Here is a 24,586-nt window from a genome sequence, read left to right as displayed (position 1 = left end):
CTTCACCCCTCTCCCTCCTCCCCTCCCACCCCCACCCCTCTCTCCCCCCCACCACTCCCCCCCACCCCTCTCTCCCTCTTCCACCATTCCCCCTACCCCTCTTCCCCGGTAGGGAGGGAGAGTGGGGAATGGGGGAGGTGAGGAGAGTGTGGGAATAGAGGGAGAAGAGTGGGGAGTGATAGGAAGTGGGGAATTGATGGACTCCCCCACACCCATCCCTCTCTCACCCCTTCCCCACCCCTCTCTCCTCCCCCTCTCAATCTTCCTCTCCTCACCCCTCTCCATCTTCCTCTCCTCACCCTCCTCCTCCCACCCCCTCACCCCCATCCCCCACCCTTCTCTCCCCCCACACCCTTCCCTCTCTCCCCCACCCCCTTCCCTCTCTCCCCATCCCATCCCCCTACCCCTCTCTTCCTCTTCCACCACTCCCCCTCTCCCCCTCTTCGTAAATATGCTTGCCCGGGAATTTGAAGTTTAATGACTCTCTTCACCTGTTGATATAGACAGAATTGTGGGTCCTCATCCTTCCTCTTCCAAAGTCAATAATGATTTTCAGATAGACACAAAGTGCTGGAGTAACTCAACAGGTCAGGCAGCATCTCTGGAGAGAAAGGATAGGTGAGGTTTCAGGTCAGGACCCTTCTTCAGATTGTAACATCACATATCCTCTCTCCAAAGATGCTGCCTGACCCGCTGAGTTACTCCAGCACTTTGTGTCTATCTTTGGTATAAACCTGTATCTACAGTTCTTTGTTTCTACATTTAACCATTTCCAGTTTGCTTTGTGTCACACGAGAAATTCAACAGTGCTTCTGCGCAATGGTCACCCACATGCTGACATTATTTCCTGTATCCATCCTCCATTCCGTGTGTCGGCTTGGAACAGGACTCCAAGATAGAATGAAAGGACTTTATTTTGCTTGTGAAAGGTCCATGTAATTTTCAGATGCATGAGATAGCTTCTATTCTTCTTCAAACATAGATAGAAATCAGTCTGAAGAAGGGTCTCAATCCTTCTCTCCAGAGTTACTCCAGCATTTTGTGTCCATTATACTGTAGATATATCAACTTTAGATAAAGCCTTGCCTGATAACTCATGCAAAGGCTAGTTGCTTTTTACCTCAGCACTCTTTTAGTAATACACTGAAACATTGGCTTAAATTATGTGGGTAGTTACTGACAACTAGATTTATGGCCATTGGTCTGAATCGTACTGTATCAGATAGGGAATTTTAGTGCAAGTAATTACGTTTTCTTTGAATAAAAGCTAGTCATTGGGTGGTGCCGCATGCAGCAGTCTCGCCAGCAGCTGTTCATCCTTTCATCCTTTTTATTATTTTTAGTCTAAAAGGGGGAGGGGGGGGGGAGGGAGGAAGGGGGAAACCGTCTTCTCAGTCACTACCTGGTCGAGGATGCTTCTATTCTCCGAGTCGCATCTTCACCCCCTCCTCGCGGCCTACAATCTGGATTGGCGCGGCATTTCCTGCCGGAGACCGGCCAGAGCTTCAGCAGCGGGGATCGCCGTGTTGGAGCTCCGGAGTGTTGGGCCATTTAACATCGTGGAGTTGTGGTTTTCAGAATTTCCAGCCACGGGTGGCGCTGACTTTAACATCTCGGAGTCCTGGAGACCTCTTGCCGGAGTCGTCAGCGTTGAATCTCCGTCCAGCTCGGCTTGTGGACTTCGGTCGCCGGTAGGAAGTGGCCGATTCGGAAACTCAAAACCGCTGAGAGTGTTCTCCGTTCCAATGCCAGTGCTCCAATCATCCCAGCGTGAGGGCCCGAAGGCCCCGACCACGAGTGGACAGAGAGGAAGATGAGTGAACTTTATTGCCTTCCCTCACAGTGGGAAATGTTGATTTTGCTGTGTGGGGATGTTCATGTTAAATTCTATTGTGTATTGTGTTCTTTTTATTCGTGTGGCTGTATGGTAATTCAAATCTCACTATACCAATTGGTGCATGTGATAATAAATGTCTCTTGAACTCTTCGCTCTAGTCTGTGAAATTGTGAATAAAATAAAATCCATTTGGTTCACTATTTTCCTTCAGAAAAGTAACGGACATCTGCCAACCTTATTCAGTTTTATTCATTGTGATTCTAGATAAACAAATGCTGTTGACGATTAGCTCCTCAGTGAGCGTTCAAAATTAATGACGTTCGTCAGAAATGCCCATACCCAGGTAAAAATAAGAATAAACAGAAACATTGCTAAATTGCTAAACACTAACTCATGTTGTCATTCTTAACCTATGTAAATGTGGAGATGGACTTCAAATGGTCATCATTGTAGTGGCCATTTGGCTTATTTTGTGTGTCATTAATTACGGGTGAATTGATCATGGGGAACAAGGACATGGCAGACCAATTGAATAACTACTTTGGTTCTGTCTTCACTAAGGAAGACATAAATAATCTGCCGGAAATAGCAGGAGACCGGTGGTCAAATGAGATGGAGGAACTGAGTGAAATCCAGGTTAGCCGGGAAGTGGTGTTAGGTAAATTGAATGGATTAAAGGCCGATAAATCCCCAGGGCCAGATAGGCTGCATCCCAGAGTACTTAAGGAAGTAGCCCCAGAAATAGTGGATGCATTAGTGATAATATTTCAAAACTCTTTAGATTCTGGAGTAGTTCCTGAGGATTGGATGGTAGCTAATGTAACACCACTTTTTAAAAAGGGAGGGAGAGAGAAAACGGGGAATTACAGACCAGTTAATCTAACGTCGGTAGTGGGGAAACTGCTAGAATCAGTTATTAAAGATGGGATAGCAGCACATTTGGAAAGTGGTGAAATCATTGGACAAAGTCAGCATGGATTTATGAAGGGTAAATCATGTCTGACGAATCTTATAGAATTTTTCGAGGATGTAACTAGTAGAGTGGATAAGGGAGAACCAGTGGATGTGTTATATCTGGACTTTCAGAAGGCTTTCGACAAGGTCCCACATAAGAGATTAGTATACAAACTTAAAGCACACGGTATTGGGGGTTCAGTATTGATGTGGATAGAGAACTGGCTGGCAGACAGGAAGCAAAGAGTAGGACTAAACGGGTCCTTTTCACAATGGCAGGCAGTGACTAGTGGGGTACCGCAAGGCTGTTCTGGGACCCCAGCTATTTACGATATATATTAATGATTTGGACGAGGGAATTGAATGCAACATCTCCAAGTTTGTGGATGACACGAAGCTGGGGGGCAGTGTTAGCTGTGAGGAGGATGCTAGGAGGCTGCAAGGTGACTTGGATAGGCTGGGTGAGTGGGCAAATGCATGGCAGATGCAGTATAATGTGGATAAATGTGAGGTTATCCACTTTGGTGGCAAAAACAGGAAAGTAGATTATCTGACTGGCGGCCGATTAGGAAAGGGGGAGATGCAAGGAGACCTGGGTGTCATGGTACACCAGTCATTAAAAGTAGGCATGCAGGTGCAGCAGGCAGTGAAGAAGGCGAATGGTATGTTAGTAATCATAGCAAAAGGATTTGAGTATAGGAGCAGGGAGGTTCTACTGCAGTTGTACAGGGTCTTGGTGAGACCACACCTGGAGTATTGCGTACAGTTTTGGTCTCCTAATCTGAGGAAAGACATTCTTGCCATAGAGGGAGTACAGAGAAGGTTCACCAGACTGATTCCTAGGGTGTCAGGACTTTCATATGAAGAAAGACTGGATAGACTCGGTTTGTACTCGCTAGAATTTAGAAGATTGAGGGGGGATCTTAGAGTAACTTACAAAATTCTTAAGGGGTTGGACAGGCTAGATGCAGGAAGATTGTTCCCGATGTTGGGGAAGTCCAGAACAAGGGGTCACAGTTTAAGGATAAGGGGAAAATCTTTTAGGACCGAGATGAGGAAAACTTTTTTCACAGAGAGTGGTGAATCTCTGGAATTCTCTCCCGCAGAAGGTAGTTGAGGCCAGTTCATTGGCTATATTTAAGAGGGACTTAGATGTGGCCCTTGTGGCTAAAGGGATCAGGGGGTATGGAGAGAAGGCAGGTACAGGATACTGAGTTGGATGATCAGCCATGATCATATTGAATGGCGGTGCAGGCTCGAAGGGCCGAATGGCCTATTCCTGCACCTATTTTCTATGTTTCTATGGCATGTGTATTTAAATTTTAGACTGCCCGTTATTATGTGGGTGGGATTTATGATGTATTCTGGGGCGTGTTTGGTGCTAGGTTTCTTGCGCAGAAGCATAGGTTGTCAGTTTAGTTTTGGGGCTTGCATGAGGAAGGCATACCCTATGACCATGCAAAGTGTAATGGAGACACAATGAGTTTTCTAACCTTTAAAGCAATATGCTGGAGTTTGATTAAGTTTATAGTGTACGAGTCGGAAGAAGGTTGGATGTATACCTTATTGTTTTTCATCAACAATAAAGAATCTATTAATCAAAAGACCGTGTTATGAAGATTTATCTGTGAAGAAGATCTGAAGGTCTCACGGAAAGCTCACATGTGTATTACGACATTCTCCTTAATCATGTAGTCCACTTAGTGGCTAGAGGGAGTAATCTCTTGAACGATATAAAAATCTGCTGCTACAATCATCTATTTACCAAATACGAATAAGGAACCAGACACGAGGAAACCTCCCCCCACCCCAAAAAACATTTTTAGATTCATTTTGATTCTACCAAATTTGGCATCACCAAATACATCTACTCTCTGCTCCCTTTTCAGCTTTCTGGATGTATCCTTTTCTTGATAATATCATGAATCGTTCCTTAATGAACACTAAAGGGCCTGTCCCACTTAGGCTATTTTTTAGGCGACTACAGGCGACTAGGCTGTCGCCACATGGTCGCCGGAGTGTCACCTGTATGGTCGTGAGTAGTCTCCTCAGTTGCCCAAAGAGTCGTAGTGTCTTTCTGATTGCCGCTGGATTTACAAAAAACGTTTAGAGACAGTTGGTGACAGTGGATTTGACGCCAATGAGCGTAGCTTGACTTCTACTGATGTAGGTGCTGTCGCCAGGTAGTTGTCGCCAGGTTAACGTAGGTTGTCGATGGTGCTGACTTCGTTTTTTTATGTTGTTAAAGTAATTATTCTATTTCAAATTTTATATCGAAGGCGGTGTCCAGTCGTCGGTTGTTCGGTGACCTGCTACGACTATGACAGTCGCTTAAAAATAGCCTAAGTGGGAGAGGCCCTTAATACTCCCAACTCCTAAATGAATTACAAGCCTGGTAATAGATAAAGATAGATGGATGAAGCTTGTTGAACAATTTAATTAAACAATTCTTACCTCTTTCCATTCCTGCATATATCGCATCAGGTTTGAGAATCTCAATAAACGTAGCAAGCTCATTATTCTTGTTAGCTTAACAAGGCGGACTAATCGAGAAGTAGCATATCCTACGGGAGACACATCAAGACCACCTGCATGCTTTTAAGACAAACATATATTAATACTCAAGCAATATGACTTTTTTGGAAATGGGATGTGTTTTAATACTAGTTTCATACAAAATGGATACACGCCCATATGATAGTGGTGCAGATCATCTAAAAACAGCTGCCTTTAGTTATTAATTAATTTATTTTTTAAGTGCTGGGGGAACTTGAGGTCAGGCAGGACCTGTGGAGGGAATGGACAGTCTAAAACAAGGAAACCGAACCAATACGTCATCTGTCCATTCCCTCCATAGGGAATCTGACCCACTGAATCCCTCCAGCAAGATCCCTTTGTATCTTGCTCACAATTCCACCATCTGCAATCCCTTGCATCTCTTAAATTTGGTTTATTGTCCAGAGGTTTTATATTGTTTTTTGAAAATTGATAAAAGTTGTTACACGGTAAAGGACCTGTCCCACTTACGCGACCTTTACAGGCGACTGCTGGCACCCGTGATAGGTCGCCGAAATTTTCAACATGTTGAAAATTCAGTGGCGACCAGAAAGACACTACGACTCTTTGGAGACCTCTCACGACCATACAGGCGAAAGAAGGATTTCGACCCGAAACTTTGCCTATTTCCTTCGCTCCATAAATGCTGCCTCACCCGCTGAGTTTCTCCAGCATTTTTGTCTATCTACGTAAATAGATGGGTTGGTTAGTAACTTTGCAGATGACACCAAGATTGCTGAAATCGCAGACTCCAAGGAAGGCAGCCAAAGTACACAGCAGGATATAGATAAACTACAGAAATGGTGGATGGAGCCATCGCAGGCGGAGTTTAATCCCCACAAGTGTGAGGTGCTGTATTGTGCGAGGTCAAATGTAAGGAAAATACTCATGGAAGACCCTTAACAGTATTTACGTACAGAAGGGTCTTGGGTCCAAATTCATAAATCCCTGAAAGTGTCAACACAAGTAGATAGAGTGGTGAAGAAGGCATATGGTATGCTTGACTTCATTGCAGGCTGAAGGGCCTGTTCAGATGCTGTACTGTTTTATGTAATAACGTGAATCATATAATGAGATAGCAACTGGTAAAGTTCTATCAATATTTAAAATTTATTTTCTTCAGATAACAAATGTTAGCATTCAAACTATAATCCCTCGTCCTGTTCTGGCCAGCTTCAATCAGGGCATGGTCACGGACCAGGAAATTCTTACTAGTTCAAAATTAAATTGAAAATCAAATCAAGCTACCCTATCTCCAGTTATAGGATAAAGCAATGTTTCACATATATTTATAACTTACTTTCACACCTAGAAATACATAGTCGACTGGCATCATAGCAACGAGATCCACAGCAAACCAGGAGTTCAGATAATGGTTTTTGATTTTCTTTCGATCCATTATAATAACCTATCAATGTAAAAATAAAGACGTTACCGACTGCAATATTTATCTTAGTTTTTGTCGACTACCTCTTAACCTAGTTGCAAATTCAAACAATTGAAAAAAGTGTGACGTTGCACAATAAACGACCAGGTAAAGTTACCAAGGAACTGGATTTACTCTTGTGTTAAGTTAATCTCGAAACAACATTCCTTAATAAATAAGAAATGAGAGCAAGATAAGTCATCTGCAATACACTGTCCCAAAAAAAGGTAAATACATGAATTCACGTAAAGCAAAACATTTTTGGAAATAGTCAGGTCAGATAGTGAGCTTAATGTCTTAGATCAAGAACATTTCACATGGACTAGTGTTTGATTGAATGGTTCTCAACCCCTGAAACAATTTCACCCAATGTAATATTTCTTCAGGAAGGCTTTTAAACTATCCAGTTTCAAATTTGAGAGAAATAGCAAAGATCTACTTGATACTGCAGAGCAGGAAATATGGCTACATGTATAAAGAATAATATGGCCAAATATCGAAAGCAGCAACCTATAGGCCAGTATTCCAGACATCTGTAATTGGGAGTATGGTGGAATCCATTATTAAGGAGATCACACCAGGACATTAAAAAAAATCATGATAATCAAGCAGAATCAACCTCGCTTTATGAAATGGAAATTACATTGACAAATTTGCTCGTTCATTTAGGATATAATAAAAAGGTGGATATTGGGGGACCATAGATACACTTCATTAAGATTTCCAGAATACATTCAGTCACGTGCCATTTGAAAGATTACCGCACTATAAAAATGTATTAGGAATTGGAGATAATATATTGGCATAGATAGGATATTGGCCAACTAGGAAACAAGGAGTCAGAATAAACCGGTCATTTTCAAACTGATAATTAGTACTTAGTGTGGTGTCACAGGGATCAGTACTGAGAACGGAACTATTTTCCATTGATATTAATGACTTGGATTTAAGGACCAAGTGCACAGTCACAAATTTGTTTTAGATTTGGTGTTAGCAATTTGAAAGTAGGGAACAAAGTGCCTGAAAAGGGATATGGATGAGTTAAATAGGTGAGTAAAAAGATGGCTGATGAGGTATAATGTGTGAACATACGAGGTTATCCACTTTAGAAAGATAAATGAATAAGCAAACAATTACTTAAATGGAATGAAACAATAAAATGTTGTGGTGCAAAAGAATCTAGGGTGTCTAGGATATAAAATGCAAAACTTTGGCTTGCATGTACGGTAACTGGGAAGGCAAATGATTTACGACGCAAGTGGCATGAAGTGTCAAAGTAAGACAAAAATGATGCAGCTTTATGAAACTGATGAAAATACTCCTGGAGTAATAATCCAGTTTTGGTCTACATATTTAAGATCTGGAGAGCTTGTAGCACTGTTAGAAATTGTTAGTACGATGTAGTGGCGTTAGAGACGTGGCTGAAAGAGGATCAGAACTGGGAGCTGAATATTCAAGGTTACGCTTCTTATCAGAGAAACAAACAGGTGGGCAGATGGCATGGTAGCTCTGCTGGTAAGGAATGAAATTCAGTCCTTAGCAGGGGGTGACATAGGATCAGAAGATGTGGGTAGAGCTGAGGTAAAAAGACCCTAATGGGAGTTATTTACAGGCCCCCAAACAGTAGTCAGGATATAGAGTACAAATTACATCAGGAGATACAATCGGCATGTAAGAAAGGCAATGTTACAGTGATCATGGGGGATTTCAATATGCAGGTAGACTGGGTAAATCAAGTTGATACTGGACCCTAAGATAGGGAATTTGTAGATTGCCTCTGAGATGGTTTCTTAGAGCAGTTTGTAGTGGAGCCCACCAGGGAAAAGGCAATTCTGGATTTAGTGTTGTGTAATGAACAGGATTTGATAAGGGAGTTCAAGATAAAGAAACTTGAGAGGGAGAAGATGAAATTGGATGTGTCAGTATCACAGCTGAGCAAAGGGGACTACAGAGGCATGAGGGAGGAGCTGGCCAAAGTTAACTGGGAAGGGACCCTAGCAGAAATGACGATGGAACAATAATGGCAGGAATTTCTGGGAATAATTCGGAAGATGCAGGATCCTCTCATTCCAAAGATGAAGAAAGATTCTCGGAGAATTGGTGACCGTGGCTGACAAGGAAAGTCAAAGACAGCATGAAACCAACAGAGAAGGTGTATAATATTGTAAATATTAGTGGGAAGCTAGAGGATTAGGAAGCTTTTAAAAAAACAACAGAAGGTAACAAAAAAGGCAATAAGGGGAAACAAATATGAAGGTAAGCTAGCCAATAATATGAAAGAGGAGAGATAGCAAGAGTTTCTTCAGATATATAAAGAGTAAGAAAGAGGGAAGTAGTACGAATGGGCATAGACTATTTTCCAAATGGGGAAAGAATTCAGAAATCAGAGGTACAAAGGGACGGGATTTTTGTGGTCCAGGATTACCAAAAAGTCAATTTGTCCAATCGGTAGTAAAGAAGGCAAACGCAATGCTAGTATTTATTAGTATTGAGGGTCCAGAGGAGGTTTACGAGAATGATCCCAGGAATGAGTGGGTTAACATATGATGAGCGTTTGATGGCACTGGGCCTGTACTTGCTGGAGTTTAGAAGGATGAGGGGGACACCTCATTGAAACATACCAAATAGTGAACAGCTTGGATAGAGTGGATGTGGAGAGGATGTTCCCACATCCTGTGAGAAAGTCTAGGACCAGTGGTCATAGCCTCAGTATAATAGGACATTCCATTAGGAAGGAGATGAGGAGGAATTTCTTTAGTCAGAGGGTGGGAATCTGTGAAATTCATTGCCACAGTAGGCTTTGGAGGCCACGTCAATGGACATTTTTAAGGCAGAGATAGATAGATTCTTGATTAGTACAGGTGTTGGGGGTAATGGGGAGAAGGCAGGAGAATGGGGTTGAGAGGAAGAGATAGATCAGTCATTATTGAATAAAGGAGTAAACTTGATGGGCCTAATGGCCTAATTCTGCTCTTATCACTTATGAACACGGGTGTGGTGCCAAATGACTAGAGGGTAGCTAACTGTTGTGGCTCTGTTTAAGTAGGTATGCAAGGATATTTTTGAGAATTATGGACAGTGAACCTAACATTTGTGATAGATAAGTTACTGGAGTATTCTGTGGGATAAGATATATAGGCATTTGGATACACAGGGACAGATTAGAAATAATCAGCATGGTTTTTTGTATATGAGATATCATGTCTTATGAATCTGATTGCATTTTTTGAAGTGGCAACCAAAAAGGTTGACAAGGGCAAAGCAGTGTAGATGTTGTCTACTGCATATGAACTTTAGCAAGGCATTTAATAAGGTTCTGCTTGCTAGGCTACACTGGAAGGTTAGATCGTTTCAGATCCAAGGAGAGCTCGGCAATTTGATAGAGAATTAGAAAGCAGAGGGTGGTGGTGGAAGGTTGGTGCTTGGACTGGAGTCGTGTGACTGGTGGTATGTCTCAGGGATAAGTGCTGGGCCCATTGCTGTATCAATGATTTGGATAAGAATGTACAAGGCTCGATTAGTAGTATGCAGGTGACAATAAAGTGGGTGGTAATGTAAACAAAGATGGTTATCAATAATAACTACAGGATCTTGATCAGCTTGTCAAGTGGGCAAAGGAATGGATGATGGTGTTTAATGTAGATAAGTGTGAGGTGTTGCATTTTGGGAAGTCAAAGCAGGGCAGGACCTTCACAGTAAATTGCAGGACTCTGGGCAGTGTTGAATATCAGAAGGATATAAAGTGCAGGTACATAGTTCCCTGAAACAACATCACAATCTCAGAAGAAGAATGGCATCATATGTACGTAAAGGGCCTGTCCCACGAGCATACGACCTGCATGCGGCAAGCGCGACCAAACCGGAAGCGGGGGCCACGCGGAGGTAGAGTGATCCCCGTACAAGGCCGGTCCCACCAGCATGCGCCTGCATGCGGCGAGTGCAACCAAACCGGAAGCGGGGGCCGCGCGGTCGTCGAGTGAGTGATGTGAAGTTCGAGCAAAGTCCGCAGGAAGTTCGCGCGTGACGTACGGCGTCAAGACGCTGCTTACTGCGTCGAGACGCTGCTCACGCCCATCGAGGCGGTGCGTATGGCGTTGAGGTGGCTGCGGGCCGGCAGGCCTTTGCCGCGTGGATTTTTTGAACACGGTCAGTTTTTCGGAACACCGCGCGATGTCGGGATCAGCTCCGCACAACTCCATACGGCTCCAGCGATCGAAGTGGGACCAGCCCCGCGAGGCCGTACGGCTCAAGCGACGTGCTTGCCGCATGGAGTCGCATGCTCGTGGGACAGGCTCTTAACACTACAGACATCCACTAATTCACAAAAATGGAGAGAATTTAATTGGAAAAAATTTGATTTGTTTCTTTATTACGCCTAACATAAAAAGCAAGCAAATTCTAAGGCAGCAAACATGCTGGAGGCAATGTGGCCAAACAGGCGCAAATCATGCACATATCTTCTGGAGTTGCCCAAAAATAGAACCATTTTGGGACAGAGTGAATTCAGTATTAAAGGAGGTATTAGGATACATATTCTCCAAGAAGTCTTCCATTTTATACCTGGGTAATATAAATACAGTGGTGCTGAAGGGAGATCATTACTTGGTTAAAATCCTACTCACAGCTGGCAGAAAGGCCATTCCAAGAAACTAGCTTGCAGCAGACACACCCAGACTTAGACAATGGTTAGACATATTGCAGGAAATATTTGTGACGGAGAAAATGACATATTCTCCAAGAGTGAAAGAAGACGAGTTTAACAGAAAATGGGAAAATGGATTAGGTATAGAAATAAAGACATCAACACTGTATAATTGTATTGACAATAATGTAAGTTATTGGAAAATGTTTTAATAAGAAAATAGTTCTGTATATTGCATCATTAATTGTAAACTGAAACCCCCGCTGCACTGTTGCACGTTTCACTGCATTGTTGAATGTTTCGTTGTTATATTTGTGTTTTATTTGCGTATGAATCAAAGCAATAAAGACTACAGTGAAAAAAAAGAAAATAATATCACAGGTAACTAGGGTGGTCAAGAAGGCTTTCGGTAGATTGGTCTTCATCAGTCAGGGTATTAAATCTGGAAGTCGGGATGTTATGCTAGCATTGTACAAGACATTGGTGAGGCTATACTTTGAGTATTGTGTTCAGTTTTGTTCACCTGCTGTACGGAGGATGTCATTGAGCTGGACAGAGTGCTAAGAATATTTACAAAGATGTTGCCATGACTCAAGGGCATGATCTATAGGGAGAGGTTGAGCAGGCAGGTTGGGAGGCTTGGAACTGCATTCCTTGGAGTGCAAGAGGGGTGATATTATGGAGGTGTATAAGATCCTGAGGGCAATAAATAGAGTGAATGCACCGTCTTTTACCCAGAGTAGGGGAATCAAGAACCTGTGAACATAGGTTTAAGGTGAGTGGGAAAACATTTAATAGAAACCTGAGGGACAATTATTTTCCACAGAGGATGATGGATATATGGAACAAGCTGCCAGAGCAGGTAGCTGAGGCAAGTGCTATAACAACATTTAAAAGACATTTGGACAGATACGTGGATTGGAAAGGTTTAGAGGAATACGAGTCAAACGCGGGTAGGAAAGACTAGCATAGATGGGGCATCTTGGTCGGCATGGTTGGGTCGATGGGCCTGTTTCTGTGCTGTAAGTCTCTGACTTTAAGACTATTAAATTTTAGATTGGGTTTAAAATATAACTTGCAAGCACTTTACAAATATCTGGCAAGAATTGGCATTTCCGAGACAATGAGAAAAAAGGTAATAAAACTTAGTCAATAAAATTAAAATCACGACGAATTACTTTACATCATTCCTTCTCTGAACAATTTCCTAGTAATATTTTGAAATAATATTATTCATACCTCCAGCTTTTCATCTACATATCCTATGTAGAAATTTAATACGATATCAATTATGGCTATAACATCAGAAATAACAATGTAGCAGATCCAAACGAATCCTGTGTAAATTGCCTCCGTGAAGAAACTGACAGCCAGTGGAATTATGATGAAATTTGCAAACATCCAAGTCATCATTCCAAGTAGCCAATTGTGTCTGCAATAAAACGATTAAACAATTTACTGTATTGGAAATGCAGGTTCAAATCATTTAGATTCTTCTACACATACACAACATATATTTTTGAATTACAATTAGAATAAAATGGCCCGTATTGTACTGATGAAGCAACTTTATTTCACAAATCTTCCAACTTTGAAAAAGGCTCTTTGAATCTTTTATCTGGAAAAACCCCCATATTGGACTGATTTACATCAATGCGCTTAGACATTAACAATACTCATTGTGACCAAGCCAGTTCTTCAGATGACCACAGTAAAAGTGGGCTATTCCTCCCTCCACCATTGATTCAACCTGTATAATTTCTTGCACAATTCCCACAACCCTTGATATCTGAACCGATTGGAAATCTACTTACCTCAGTGTCAGATGTATGCAGGGGCATTACCCCCATGGCTCTTAATGGAAGCAGATCCAAAGAGTCACAGCCGTTGAGAGAAGAAAGCATTTCTCATTTCAGTCTTAAATAGATGCGCCCCCTTATTCTTAGACTATGTCCTTGGGAAACTTTAAAAAATCTCTTTCCTCAACGGAGATGCGACTTTTTCCTTATCGTATCTCTGTCTGAACAGCGGCCTAACATCGAGGAGCTGCCGGACTCTTGCTGGGGATCGACCTTGGGAGCTCCAACCGCGGGAGCCTGCAGATTTAACATCTCGGAGCTGGCGGTCCCATTGTCAGGGATCGACATCGGTAACTCCAAACGCGGGAGCCAACAGACTTAACATCGTGGAGCTCGCAGTCCCTGGTTATGGACCGGCTTCGAGAGCTCCAAGCCGCAAGAGCTTGGACAGCCCCGACGTGGGAGCTTCGATCGCTAGCTGCTGGAGTTCAATTGCCCAGATGGTTCCACTCCCCTGACCACGGGAGAAAAAGGAGGAAAGAAGATAAGACTTTATTGCCTTCCATCACAGTGGGGAATGTAGAGGAGCCGCTGTGATGGATGTTTATGTTCAATTTTTATGTGGTTGTGTGTTTTGTTGCTTTTTGGTATGACTATGGCAAATCAAATTCCTCGTATGATTTACATACTTGTTTTGTTTTCATACTTGGCAAATAAAATCAATTACAATTACAAAATGCTGGAATAACTCGCCTGGAGAGGCAGCATCTCTGAATTGAAGGAACGGGTGATGATTCGGATCAAGACCCTTCTTCAGACTGAGAGTCAGGGGAGGGAGAGACACGGAGATATGGAAGAGTGAGGTGTGAAAATGTGACCTCAATGGGGATGAAGTTTAAGGAAAATGTAGAATAGATCATTGTTAGCTAGGGGAAGGTAACAAGCAAGCATACAAAGATAAAATTTAATCAGAAAGACAGTCAGACTGATCGAAGAACTAGGATGGGGGACGCTTCGACCTAAAACGTCCACCCATTCCTTCTTTCCAGAGAAGCTGCCTGTCCCGCTGAGTTACCCCAGCATTTTGTATCTAACATCCACTTACTATTTACCTCATCAGTAATTTGAAATACTTTAAAAAATATATATTGCTTCTTATTCATCTGAGCCCTCTTAAGTAGAATCCCAAACTGCTTAACATTTTCTCATAAAATAACTCCTTCATAGCAGCCTAATCTGACTGAACCTCTCTGAGCCAACTCCAATGAAAAGGCATCCTTTGCTAATAAGTGTTCACAGTAGTTGGATAACCAGTGTTTAGAACAAAACATTTATGTTTAAGAAGGAACTGCAGTCATGCAACATTTATTCTGTAGGTTGACAGATTCTCCTCCACCATGAATGCTACTTTCTTCCACTTTACCAGATACCTCATAACATTCACCTGCAGGAGAGAAGTTGTTGGTAATGGGCATCTTGCAATAGATCTCTTTGATTTGGATGAGGAATGGGTGGAGATCACCAGCCAGGTGAAAGTAGCACCAGACAGTTCAGAGGGTCAGGAGGCCAAGGACCTCTAGGAAGTAAGCACCTTGCGTAGAGGTATTAAACTTGAGATGTAACACCTGTCCCTATACCTCCTCCCTCGCCTTCATCCAGGGAACTCCGCTGTTCTTCCAGGTGAGACAGGGGTCCACATGCACCTCCTCTAACACCGTCCAGTGTTCCCGATGCGGCTTCCTGTACATCAGTGAGATCAAGTGGAGACTCGGTGACCGGTTTGCTAAACACGTGCTCAGATCACTCGGCTACCAAACATTTTAACTCCCCTTCCCATTCTCAAACTGATCTTTCTGTCCTGGGCCTCTTCCATTGCCAGAGTGAGGCCACATGCAAACTGGAGGAACTGCATCTCATATTCTACTTGGATAGCTTATAACACAATGGTATGAACATTGAATTTTCCAGTTTTAACTAACCCACAACACTCTCCTTCTCCCTCCACTTCCTCCCCCAAGAACCCCCGCCCCCTTCCCTCTAGCTGACCTCTCACTGGTTTCTCCCCTACCCATCCGCTTGTGGCATCTATAATTGATAAGCAATTCAAAACTTTTCTATCCCCAAGCTCTTTATCCTTTCAGGCTCACACCTGTCTCTTCCCACCAATTCAGTTCCTTCCAATATTTATTGCCCTCACTTGGGTGAATTAAATGTTAGGTCTGTTTTCTCCAAGGGTAAAGCTCTCAGATCATCTACACTCAATCTTTCATGAAAAATGGTTATATTGGAGCCTGGTGTTGTGCTGAGCTTTAACATTGGTAACAATGTCATTGGAACTGCTCCTAACAGGGCTAGGTTGTCCACCATTATTCATGACTAGACATGATAAAACAGCAGATTGTGATCCAACACATTGATTGAGTGATCACTTAGCTCTATCTATTGCAGGCTGTTTTTGTTCTCTAGCTTGTATTGCACCTTCATCATTGTTAAGTACTCCTGGTGCCATTCCTGCTATGCCGTCTTGCAATCATCATTGAGCCAGAGTTAATTCCTCCAACGTGCCTTTCATGCTGGATTGAGGGAAATGTCGGGCCATACAATTACTGATTAAGGGTAATTATGACAGGGTTTACGCCAAAAAGTGCAGGGGACACTGTAAAGGCAAACCGATTCTTGCATTGGTTCAAAAAAATATAAGCTGGAGGAACTCAGCGGGTCTGGCAGCATCTGTAAAGGAGAAGGAACGGTGGACGTTTTGGGTTGAGACCCTGCATCAGGACTGAGAGTGTACAGGGAGGATTATTAACATAAAGGGGAGATGGACAGCGGGGTTGAAAAGGGATGAGGTCAGGGATGGGAGATCATAGCTAGACCCAGGTGGAATGAGGGAATCATTGAAAGATGCTCATGTGGGGTGGAGAGAGGGGAGACACAAACAGGGGGCGGTGAGGGAGGAAGTATAGGAACAAGTTTGGAGGGATATGGACCAAATGCAGGCAGGTGGGACTAGTATAGCTGGGACATGTTGGCCAGTGTGGGCAAGTTGGGCCGAAGGGCCTGTTTCCACACTGTATCACTCTATGACTCTAATGCACTCCTGCGGTAACAGAGGATGGGATTGGGGAAGGGATGAGTGGACCAGAGCATCATAGAGAGTGTCCCTGTGAAAAAGTACTAACATGGAGGAGCAGCACCTCATATTTCTCTTGGGTAGTTTACACCCCAGCGGTATGAACATTGACTTCTCCAATTGCAGGTAGTCCTTGCTTTCTCCCTCCTTCCCCTCCCCTTCCCAACTCTCTCACAGCCCACTGTCTCCGCCTCTTCCTTTCTTCTTGCCGCCCCACTCACCCCCACATCAGTCCGAAGAAGGGTCTTGAGCCGAAACGTCACCCATTCCTTCGCTCCATAAATGCTGCCTCAACCGCTGAGTTTCTCCAGCTTTTTGTCTACCTTCGATTATTCCAGCATCTGCAGTTCTTTCTTAAACATGGATACAAGATTGGCTGACTGGCATAAAACAAAGAGTGGGAACAAAGGGAGCATTGTCTGGTTGACAACCAATGACTAGTGATGTTCCACAGGGGTTGCTGTTGGGTCCACTAACTTTCACATTATTTGTTAATGATCCGGATGATGAAATTAATGGTTTGGGGGCTACGTTTGCGGAAGATACGAAAACAGGTGGAGGGGCAGGCAGTGTTGAGGAAGCAGGGAGACTGCAGAAGGACTTGGACAGGTTGGGAGAGTCCACCAAGAAGTGGCAAATGGAATACAGCATAGCAAAGTGTACGGTCATGCACTTTGGTAGCAGGAATAGCAGCATAAACTACTTTCAAAATGGGGAGAGGATTCAGAAATCGGAGGTTTAAAGGGACTTGAGAGTGCTGGTGCAGAATTCCCAAAAGTCTAATTTCAGAGGCTTAGTCGGCAGTAAGGCAGGCAACTGCAATACTAGCATTCATTTAGAGCAGGCTAGAATATAAAAGCTAGTAAGCAATTCAGAGGTTTTATAAGGTACTGATAAACTCCATATTTGGAATATTCTGAGTAGTTTTGGGACCCATATCAAAGGAAGGATGTGCAGGGTTTGGAAAGGGTCCAGAGGAAGTTTACGAGACTGATCATAGGGGATGATTGGGTTAACATATGAGGAGTGCTTGAAGGCTCTGGGCCTGTACTCACTGGAGTTATGAAGGATTAAAGTCAATCCCATTGAAATCACCTGGATAATGAAAGGTCTAGATAGAGTGGATGTGGAGGGAGAATCTTCCCAATAATGTGGAGAGACTTCAACCAGAGGGTACAGACCCAGAATAAAAGGACGTACCTCTAGAATGGAGATGCAAAGGAATTTTTTTAGAGGGTGATGAATCTGTGGCATTTGTTGGCATAGGCAGCTGTGGAGGCCAAGACATTAGGTATTTTAAAAACAGAGCTTGATAATTCTTGGGGGCATCAAACGTTACATGAATTCGAGGTCACGATAGAGGTTAGTAGAACCAGTTATCGATGCAACAGAGAAAGAGATGGGAGTGGTTTCAGAAGGTTTGGAACTAGGTTCTTTCCACAGCCAACTGAAAGGCAGGCATAGCCATGAGATGACGCACTCCCATGAGAGTCCAAGACTACACCTTTGATTTGAAGGAAAGGAGAGGAATCAAAAGATAATTTGTTTGGGTTAAGAATAGCAGGTGAGGGCGGCATAGTGGCGCAAATGGTCGGGCTTCTGCCTCACAACCAGAGACCTGGGTTCGATCCCGACCTCAGATGCTATCTGTGTGGAGTTCGCATGGTCGCCTTGTGACCGGATTCCTCTGGGTGCTCTGGTTTCCTCCCACATCCCAAAACGTCACCCATTCCTTCTTTCCAGAGATGCTGCCTGTCCCGCTGAGTTACTCCAGCATTTTGTGAATATACGGGATACAGGTTTAAGTTTATGAGCAACAAAACAAGAGGCAAGATCAAGAAGACATATACTGTATGCTGGGTTCAAGTTCAAGTGAGTTTATTGTCATGTGTCCCTGATTGGACAATGAAAATCTTGCTTTGCTTCAGCACACAGAACATAGTAGGCATTTACTACAAAACAGATCAGTGTGTCCATATACCATTATATAAATATATACACACATGAATAAATAAACTGATGAAGTGCAAATAACAGATAATGGGTTATTAATAATCAGAGTTTTGTCCGAGCCAGGTTTAATAGCCTGATGGCTGTGAGGAAGTAGCTATTCCTGAACCTGGATATTGGGCAAAACAGAAAGTGCCAGAGGAATTCAGCACTTTCAGGCAATATCTGTGAAGGAATTGAACAGCAACGTTTCAGGTTGGGACCGTTCTTCACACTGTCCGTTTACTCCACAGATATTGACTGACTCGCTGAGTTCCCCCAACACTTTGCGTTTTGCACAAGATGCAAGACCATTTATTTTAACAAAGCACAGTGAAGTATTGTGTTCTGGAATACACAGCCTAAAAGGCTCACAAGTAATTTTCAATTAATCAGATAGATCTCCTGAATCAGAAGAGGAACAATGAATCGAACATTAACTAGTCACAAGTAAAATTATAAAATATTCCAGTTGCTTAGGTTTTTGGGATTGTTTTCAACTGTTGCAGTTCATGTCTGAAAGATAATTCTGTCAAAACATGCATAACAAAAGATAGACACAAAAAGCAGGAATAACTTTGCAGAAGGAAAGCAAGACCTTTTCACAGGCAGCATCTCTGCAGAGAAGGAATGGGTGACGTTTCGGATCGAGATTGAAGGGCTGAAGAAAGGTCTCAACCCGAAACGTCGCCCATTCCATCTCTCTGAAAACGTTGCCTGTCCGGCTGAGTTACTCCAGCATTTTGTGTCTATCTTTGGTTTAAACCAGCATTTAAACCAGCAGTTCCTTCCCATGCATAAAAAAAAGACAGACACAAAACTACAGTAACTCAGCATGTCAGGCAGCATCTCTGGAGAAAAGGAATCGAGGACGTTTCGGGTCGAGACCCCTTTTCATAACAAGTTCCCTTTGAGAATGAAAGGAATTTTCAATGTCTTAAAATGACACGTTGGCTTGAAAGCTGCAGATATGACCTCCAAAAGTCCATTGTAAACACAAAGAGACAATTCCAGGCTAAACTAGTCACAGATGGATGCTTGACAACTGTAGTAGGGCTTATACACTATCATTTCCCACAAGACAAAATCAGAGAGCGTCTGTGACAACCTCGCATCACTTCTGGAAGGGATTTTTCTACACTCTTTGAAATGGAGAACAGTGGACACATTCGAGCCCCCAGAGCTCGATGACCTGTGATCACAGTCTCTGAGGTGGACGTCAGAGCATCCTTCAAAAGGGAAAATCCGCACCTCTCACTTCTGCCATATGAAGTTCCCACCTGCTTGAAAAGGGCATCTATCATATCTGTGCCCAAGAAGAGCAGAGTGGCCTGCCTCAATTACTACTGTCTGGTTGGGAATGAAGTGCTTCAATGGGATGTTTATGGCCAGGCAACCTGTATCAATGGCGCTGAGATAGTGATGGTCAAGCACTTCCAAGTTCGTAGGTATAAATTTCACCAACTATGGCAACACAGTATGCTACAATCTGTTTACTTTCCTTTTGCACTGCCTGATGTACTTGCCCTATGATTAGGTCGAATAGCAAGCAAAATAAAAATGCTCAGTATCTCAGTACATGTGCGAATAGTAAAAGGATACCAATGCTAAAGTGACACTAATTATCAAGAATTTCCATCATCTGGGTCATTCCCTGTCTTGCTCGCCATCGGGCAGGGCGTAGAAGCTCAAACTCCCACACCATTATGTTCAGGAACAGCTACTTTCCTACAACCATCTTGAACACACTTGCACAACGCTAATCCTACCTCAGCAACTCTGGACCACCTCCTGCATTTGCATGAACTAGCTTCTAACTGTATTTTTGTACTAATGTCTAGTTTTGCATTAGTCTTTTTCTTTTCATTGTGTGGTAATCATTTATCTTTTTGTGTGTTTCTCTGAATCAAATGTGTATGTGATGCAGCTGCGAGCAAGATTTGCATTGTACCTGTACCTCACCCGAAGCAAAAACTCAAAGTGCAGAATAAACACAGTGAATTAGGTACCATAGGTCAGGGACAGACAGGTAAAGTTTAGGGTCAGGGCCCTTCATCACGATGATGGAATAAGAGGGGGGGGGGGGGGAAGAAAGATTCTAGCAACTGCAGTTCCTTGTGTCTCCATTGTACCTCAAGGTACTTGCGCATACAACAATGAAGTCGATTTGACTTGAAAATGTCTTGCTTTCCTTCTGCAAATTATACGCACTGCATCCACATGCGGTGGTGAAGGGCTTATTTAAAATCATGTGTTATTTAAACTTCATCCTGATGCACATTTGACATAATAGACAATAGACAATAGGTGCAGGAGTAGGCCATTCGGCCCTTCGAGACAGCACCGCCATTCAATATGATCATGGCTGATCATCCCCAATCAGTACACCGTTCCTGCCTTCTCCCCATATCCCCTGACTCTGCTATTTTTAAGAGCCCTATCTAGCTCTCTCATGAAAGCATCTAGAGAACCCACCTCCACCGTCCTCTGAGACAGAGAATTCCACAGACTCACCACTCTCTGTGAGAAAAAGTGTTTCCTCGTCTCCGTTCTAAATGGCTTACTCCTTATTCACAAACTGTGGCCCCTGGTTCTGGACTCCCCCAACATCGGGAACATATTTCCTGCCTCTAGTGTGTCCAAACCCTTAACAATCTTATATGTTTCAATGAGATGCCCTCTCATCCTTCTAAACTCCAGAGTGTACTAGCCAAGCTGCTCCAATCTCTCAGCATATGACAGTCCCGCCATCCCGGGAATTAACCTTGTAAACCTACGCTGCACTCCCTCAATAGCAAGAGTGTCCTTCCTCAAATTAGGGGACCAAAACGGCACACAATACTCCAGGTGTGGTCTCACTAGGACACATTATGCTCCACCGAGACCCCTCATCTACCAACCTGCGACTGGGGTGGGGGGGGGTGAGAAGTGGGAACAGTCAAGACATTTTATTTAAATCAAGAACATAGACACAATATGTAACTCTGGAGAGAAGGAATGGGTGACATTTTGGGTTGAGACCCTTCTTCAGACTGATTTCTATTTATTTATTTAGAACTGACATTTAGAGCAGAAAGAAACTGCAGATGCGGGTTCCCCTTTGATGTTCCATTTTCACACCTTATACTTCCTTATCTCCGTGTCTCTCTCTTTCCTGACTCTCAGTCTGAAGAAGGGTCTTGACCCAAAACATCACCCATTCTTTGTCTCCAAAGATTCTGCCTGTCCAGCTGAGTTATTCCAGCAGTTTGTATCTATATTTTATTTAGAGTAATCGTTTTTGAAAGGATGCATCTCGACGTTGCAGTTAACTGCAAGGCTCAGTTGGTCTTGTACAATTACATTTAGTTACTCCAGCATTTTGTATTTATCTTCTTTTATTTATAGCAATTGTTTTGAAAGAATGCATCTCGACCTTGCAGGTAGCTACGAGGGTTGGACGTGTACAACCTCCTTGAGCTACAACAGCATTTTGTATCTATCTTTTATTTAGAGCAATTATTTGGAAAGATGCATCCGACCTTGCAGGTAGCTACAAGGCTGAGTTGGTCTTGTAGAACTACATTGAGATACTCCAACATTTTGTGTCTATCTTCTTTTATTTAGAGCAATTGTTTTGAAAGAATGCATCTCGACCTTGCAGATAGCTACATGGCTGAGTTGGTCTTGTACAGCTTCCTTGAATTACAACAGCATTTTGTATTTATCTTTTATTTACAACAATTGTTTTGAAAGGATACTCGTCCTTGCAAAGCAGAGTTGTCCACCTTGTAAAACTACGTTGAGTACTCCAGCATTTTGTCTCAATATATTATTTAGAGCAATTGTTTTGAATGGACGCATCTCGACCTTGCAGGTAACTACAAAGCAGAGTTTGTTTTGTACAACTAACTTGAGTTATTCCAGCAATTTGTATCTATCTTTTATTTAGAGCAATTGTTTTGAAAGGATGCATCTGGACTTAGCAGGTAGCTACAAGGCTGAGTTGGTCTTCCTTGAGTTACTCCAGCATTTTGTGGTCTAATCTCCGGTTTAAACTCTTGATCATTGGTGGGCTGGGAGAGGGGTGGGGTTGGGTCTGTCTTACCTAAAGGTGGAGTAGGGGTGAATGACAAATTTGTCGGTTGTGTCGGCCTTCAGGTAGCCTCTGCTCATGGTGGCCACGCAGCCCTGGAAAGCGGCCGAGCCGGTGTTGAGTCCCCGCTCCTGCTGGTAGTCGGCCCAGCGGGCCTTGCCCAGGCTTCTCCTCGCCGCACTCAGCCGGGAAAACTCGCCCGCATCAGAATCGTTGCTGGTCATCGTCGTCGTCCCCGGCGGCGGCAGTGGCCGCTTCCCCGGCGGCTTCTCCATGGGTGGCGGCTGGTTGAGTGAGAGTGGGCGGTTGCGGCCTTGGCCCGGTTATTCCGCACTGAGGCGGCGCCAACACAATCAAAGCGGAGCTCTGCTATAATATCTTTGAACACAATGACGTTGGTCAATAACGGTCTCCCCTCCCCCCCCCCCCCCCACACACACACACTAACCCCCCCCCCCCCCACACACACACACCTCAACCCCCCCCCCCCCCACACACACACCTCAACCCCCCCCACAACAACACCACACACCATCAACCCCCCCCCCCCCACACCACACACACACACTAACCCCCCCCCCCCCCCCACACACCCCCCCCCCCCCCCCCCACACAACACACAACCCCCCCCCCCAACCCCCCCCTCACCCCCCCCCCCCCACCCCACCACCCTCACCCCCCCCCCCCCCCCCCCCCCCACCCCCCCCACCACACCCCCTCCCCCCCCCCCCCCCCCCACCCCCCCCCCCCCCCCCCCCCCCCCCCCCCCCCCCCCCCCCCCACACCTCCCCCCCCCCCCCCACACCCCCCCCACCCCCCCCCACCTCACCCCCCCCCCCACCCCCACCCCACCCCCCCCCCCCCCCCCCCCCCACCCACCCCCCCCCCCTCCCCCCCCCCCCCCACCACACCCCACCCCCCCCCCCACCACCCCCCCCACCCCCCCCCCCCCCCCCCCCCCCCCCCCCCCCCCCCCCCCCCCCCCCCCCCCCCACCCCCCCCCCCCCCCCCCCCCCCCCCCCCCCCCCACCCCCCACCCCCCCCCCCCCCCACCCCCCCCCCCCCCCCCCACCCAACCCCCCCCCCACCCCACCCCCCCCCCCACCCCACCCCACCCCCCCCCCCACCCCCCCCCCCCCCCCCCCCCCCCCCCCCCCCACCCCACCCCCCCCCCCCACCCCCCCCACCCCCCCCCCCCCCCCCCCCCCCACCCCCCCCCCCCCCCCCCCCCCCCCCCCCCCCCCCCCACCACCCCCCCCTCACCCCACCCCCCCACCCCCCCCCCCCCCCACCCCCCCCCCCCCCCCCACCCCCCCCCCCCCCACCCCCCCCCCCACCCCACCCCCCCCCCCCCCCCCCCCCACCCCCCCCCCCCCCCCACCCCCCCCCCCCCCCACCCCCCCCCCCACCCCCCCCCCCCCAACCCCCCCCCACCCCCCACCCCCCCCCCACCCCCCCCCACCCCCACCCCCCCCCCCCACCCCCCCACCCCCCCCCCCCCCACCCCCCCACCCCCACCACCCCCACCCCCCCCCCCCCCCCACCCCCCCCCCCCCACCCCCCCCCACCCCCCCCCCCCCCCCACCCCCACACCCCCACCCCCCCCCCCCCCACACCCCCCCACCCCCCCCCCCACCCACCCCCCCCCCACCCCCCCCCCCCCCCCCCCCCCCCCCCCCCCACCCCACCCCCCCCCCCCCCACCCCCCCCCCCCCCCCCCCCCCCCCCCCCACCCCCCCCCCCCCACCCCCCCCCCCCCACCCCCCCCCCCACCCCCCCCCCCCCCCCCCCACCCCCCCCCCCCCCCACCCCCCCACCCCCCCCCCCCCCCCCACCCCCCCCCCACCCCCCCCCACCCCCCCACCCCACCCCCCCCCCCCCACCCACCCCCCACACCTCCCCCACACCCACACCCCCACCTCCCACCCCCCCCCCCCCCCTCACCCCCCCACCCCCCCTCACCACCCCCCCCCCCCCCCCCCCCCCCCCCCCCCCCACACCCCCCCCCCCCCCCCCACCCCCCCCCCCCCCCCCCCCCACCCCCCCCCCCCCCCACCCCCCCCCTCCCCCCCCCCCCAACACCACCCTCCACCCCCCCCCCCACCCCCCCCCCCCCCCCCCCCCCCCCACCCCCACACCTCCCCCCCCCCCCACCCCCCCCCCCTCCCCCCCCCC

At 46.5% G+C, this 24,586-nt stretch overlaps 1 protein-coding gene across 1 annotated transcript in view; it reads right to left on the bottom strand.

Moving 5' to 3' along the window:
* Positions 1–22,663, bottom strand: part of LOC116975817 (potassium/sodium hyperpolarization-activated cyclic nucleotide-gated channel 1-like) — a 62,693-nt gene extending 40,030 nt beyond the window's left edge. Inside the window, exons 1-4 of the mRNA XM_033025051.1 lie at positions 22,424–22,663; positions 12,655–12,847; positions 6,648–6,755; positions 5,246–5,386 (exon numbers count right to left, since the gene is read on the bottom strand). Of these exons, the coding sequence (XP_032880942.1) occupies positions 5,246–5,386; positions 6,648–6,755; positions 12,655–12,847; positions 22,424–22,635 (654 nt within the window). The 5' untranslated portion in view covers positions 22,636–22,663. The remainder of the gene's footprint in view (positions 1–5,245; positions 5,387–6,647; positions 6,756–12,654; positions 12,848–22,423) is intronic.
* Positions 22,664–24,586: the final 1,923 nt, after the last annotated feature.

Source organism: Amblyraja radiata, chromosome 8, assembly GCF_010909765.2.
Source record: "Amblyraja radiata isolate CabotCenter1 chromosome 8, sAmbRad1.1.pri, whole genome shotgun sequence".
In the NCBI taxonomy this organism is placed as follows: Eukaryota; Metazoa; Chordata; class Chondrichthyes; order Rajiformes; family Rajidae; genus Amblyraja; species Amblyraja radiata.
This window is presented reverse-complemented; position numbering and strand designations above follow the sequence as displayed.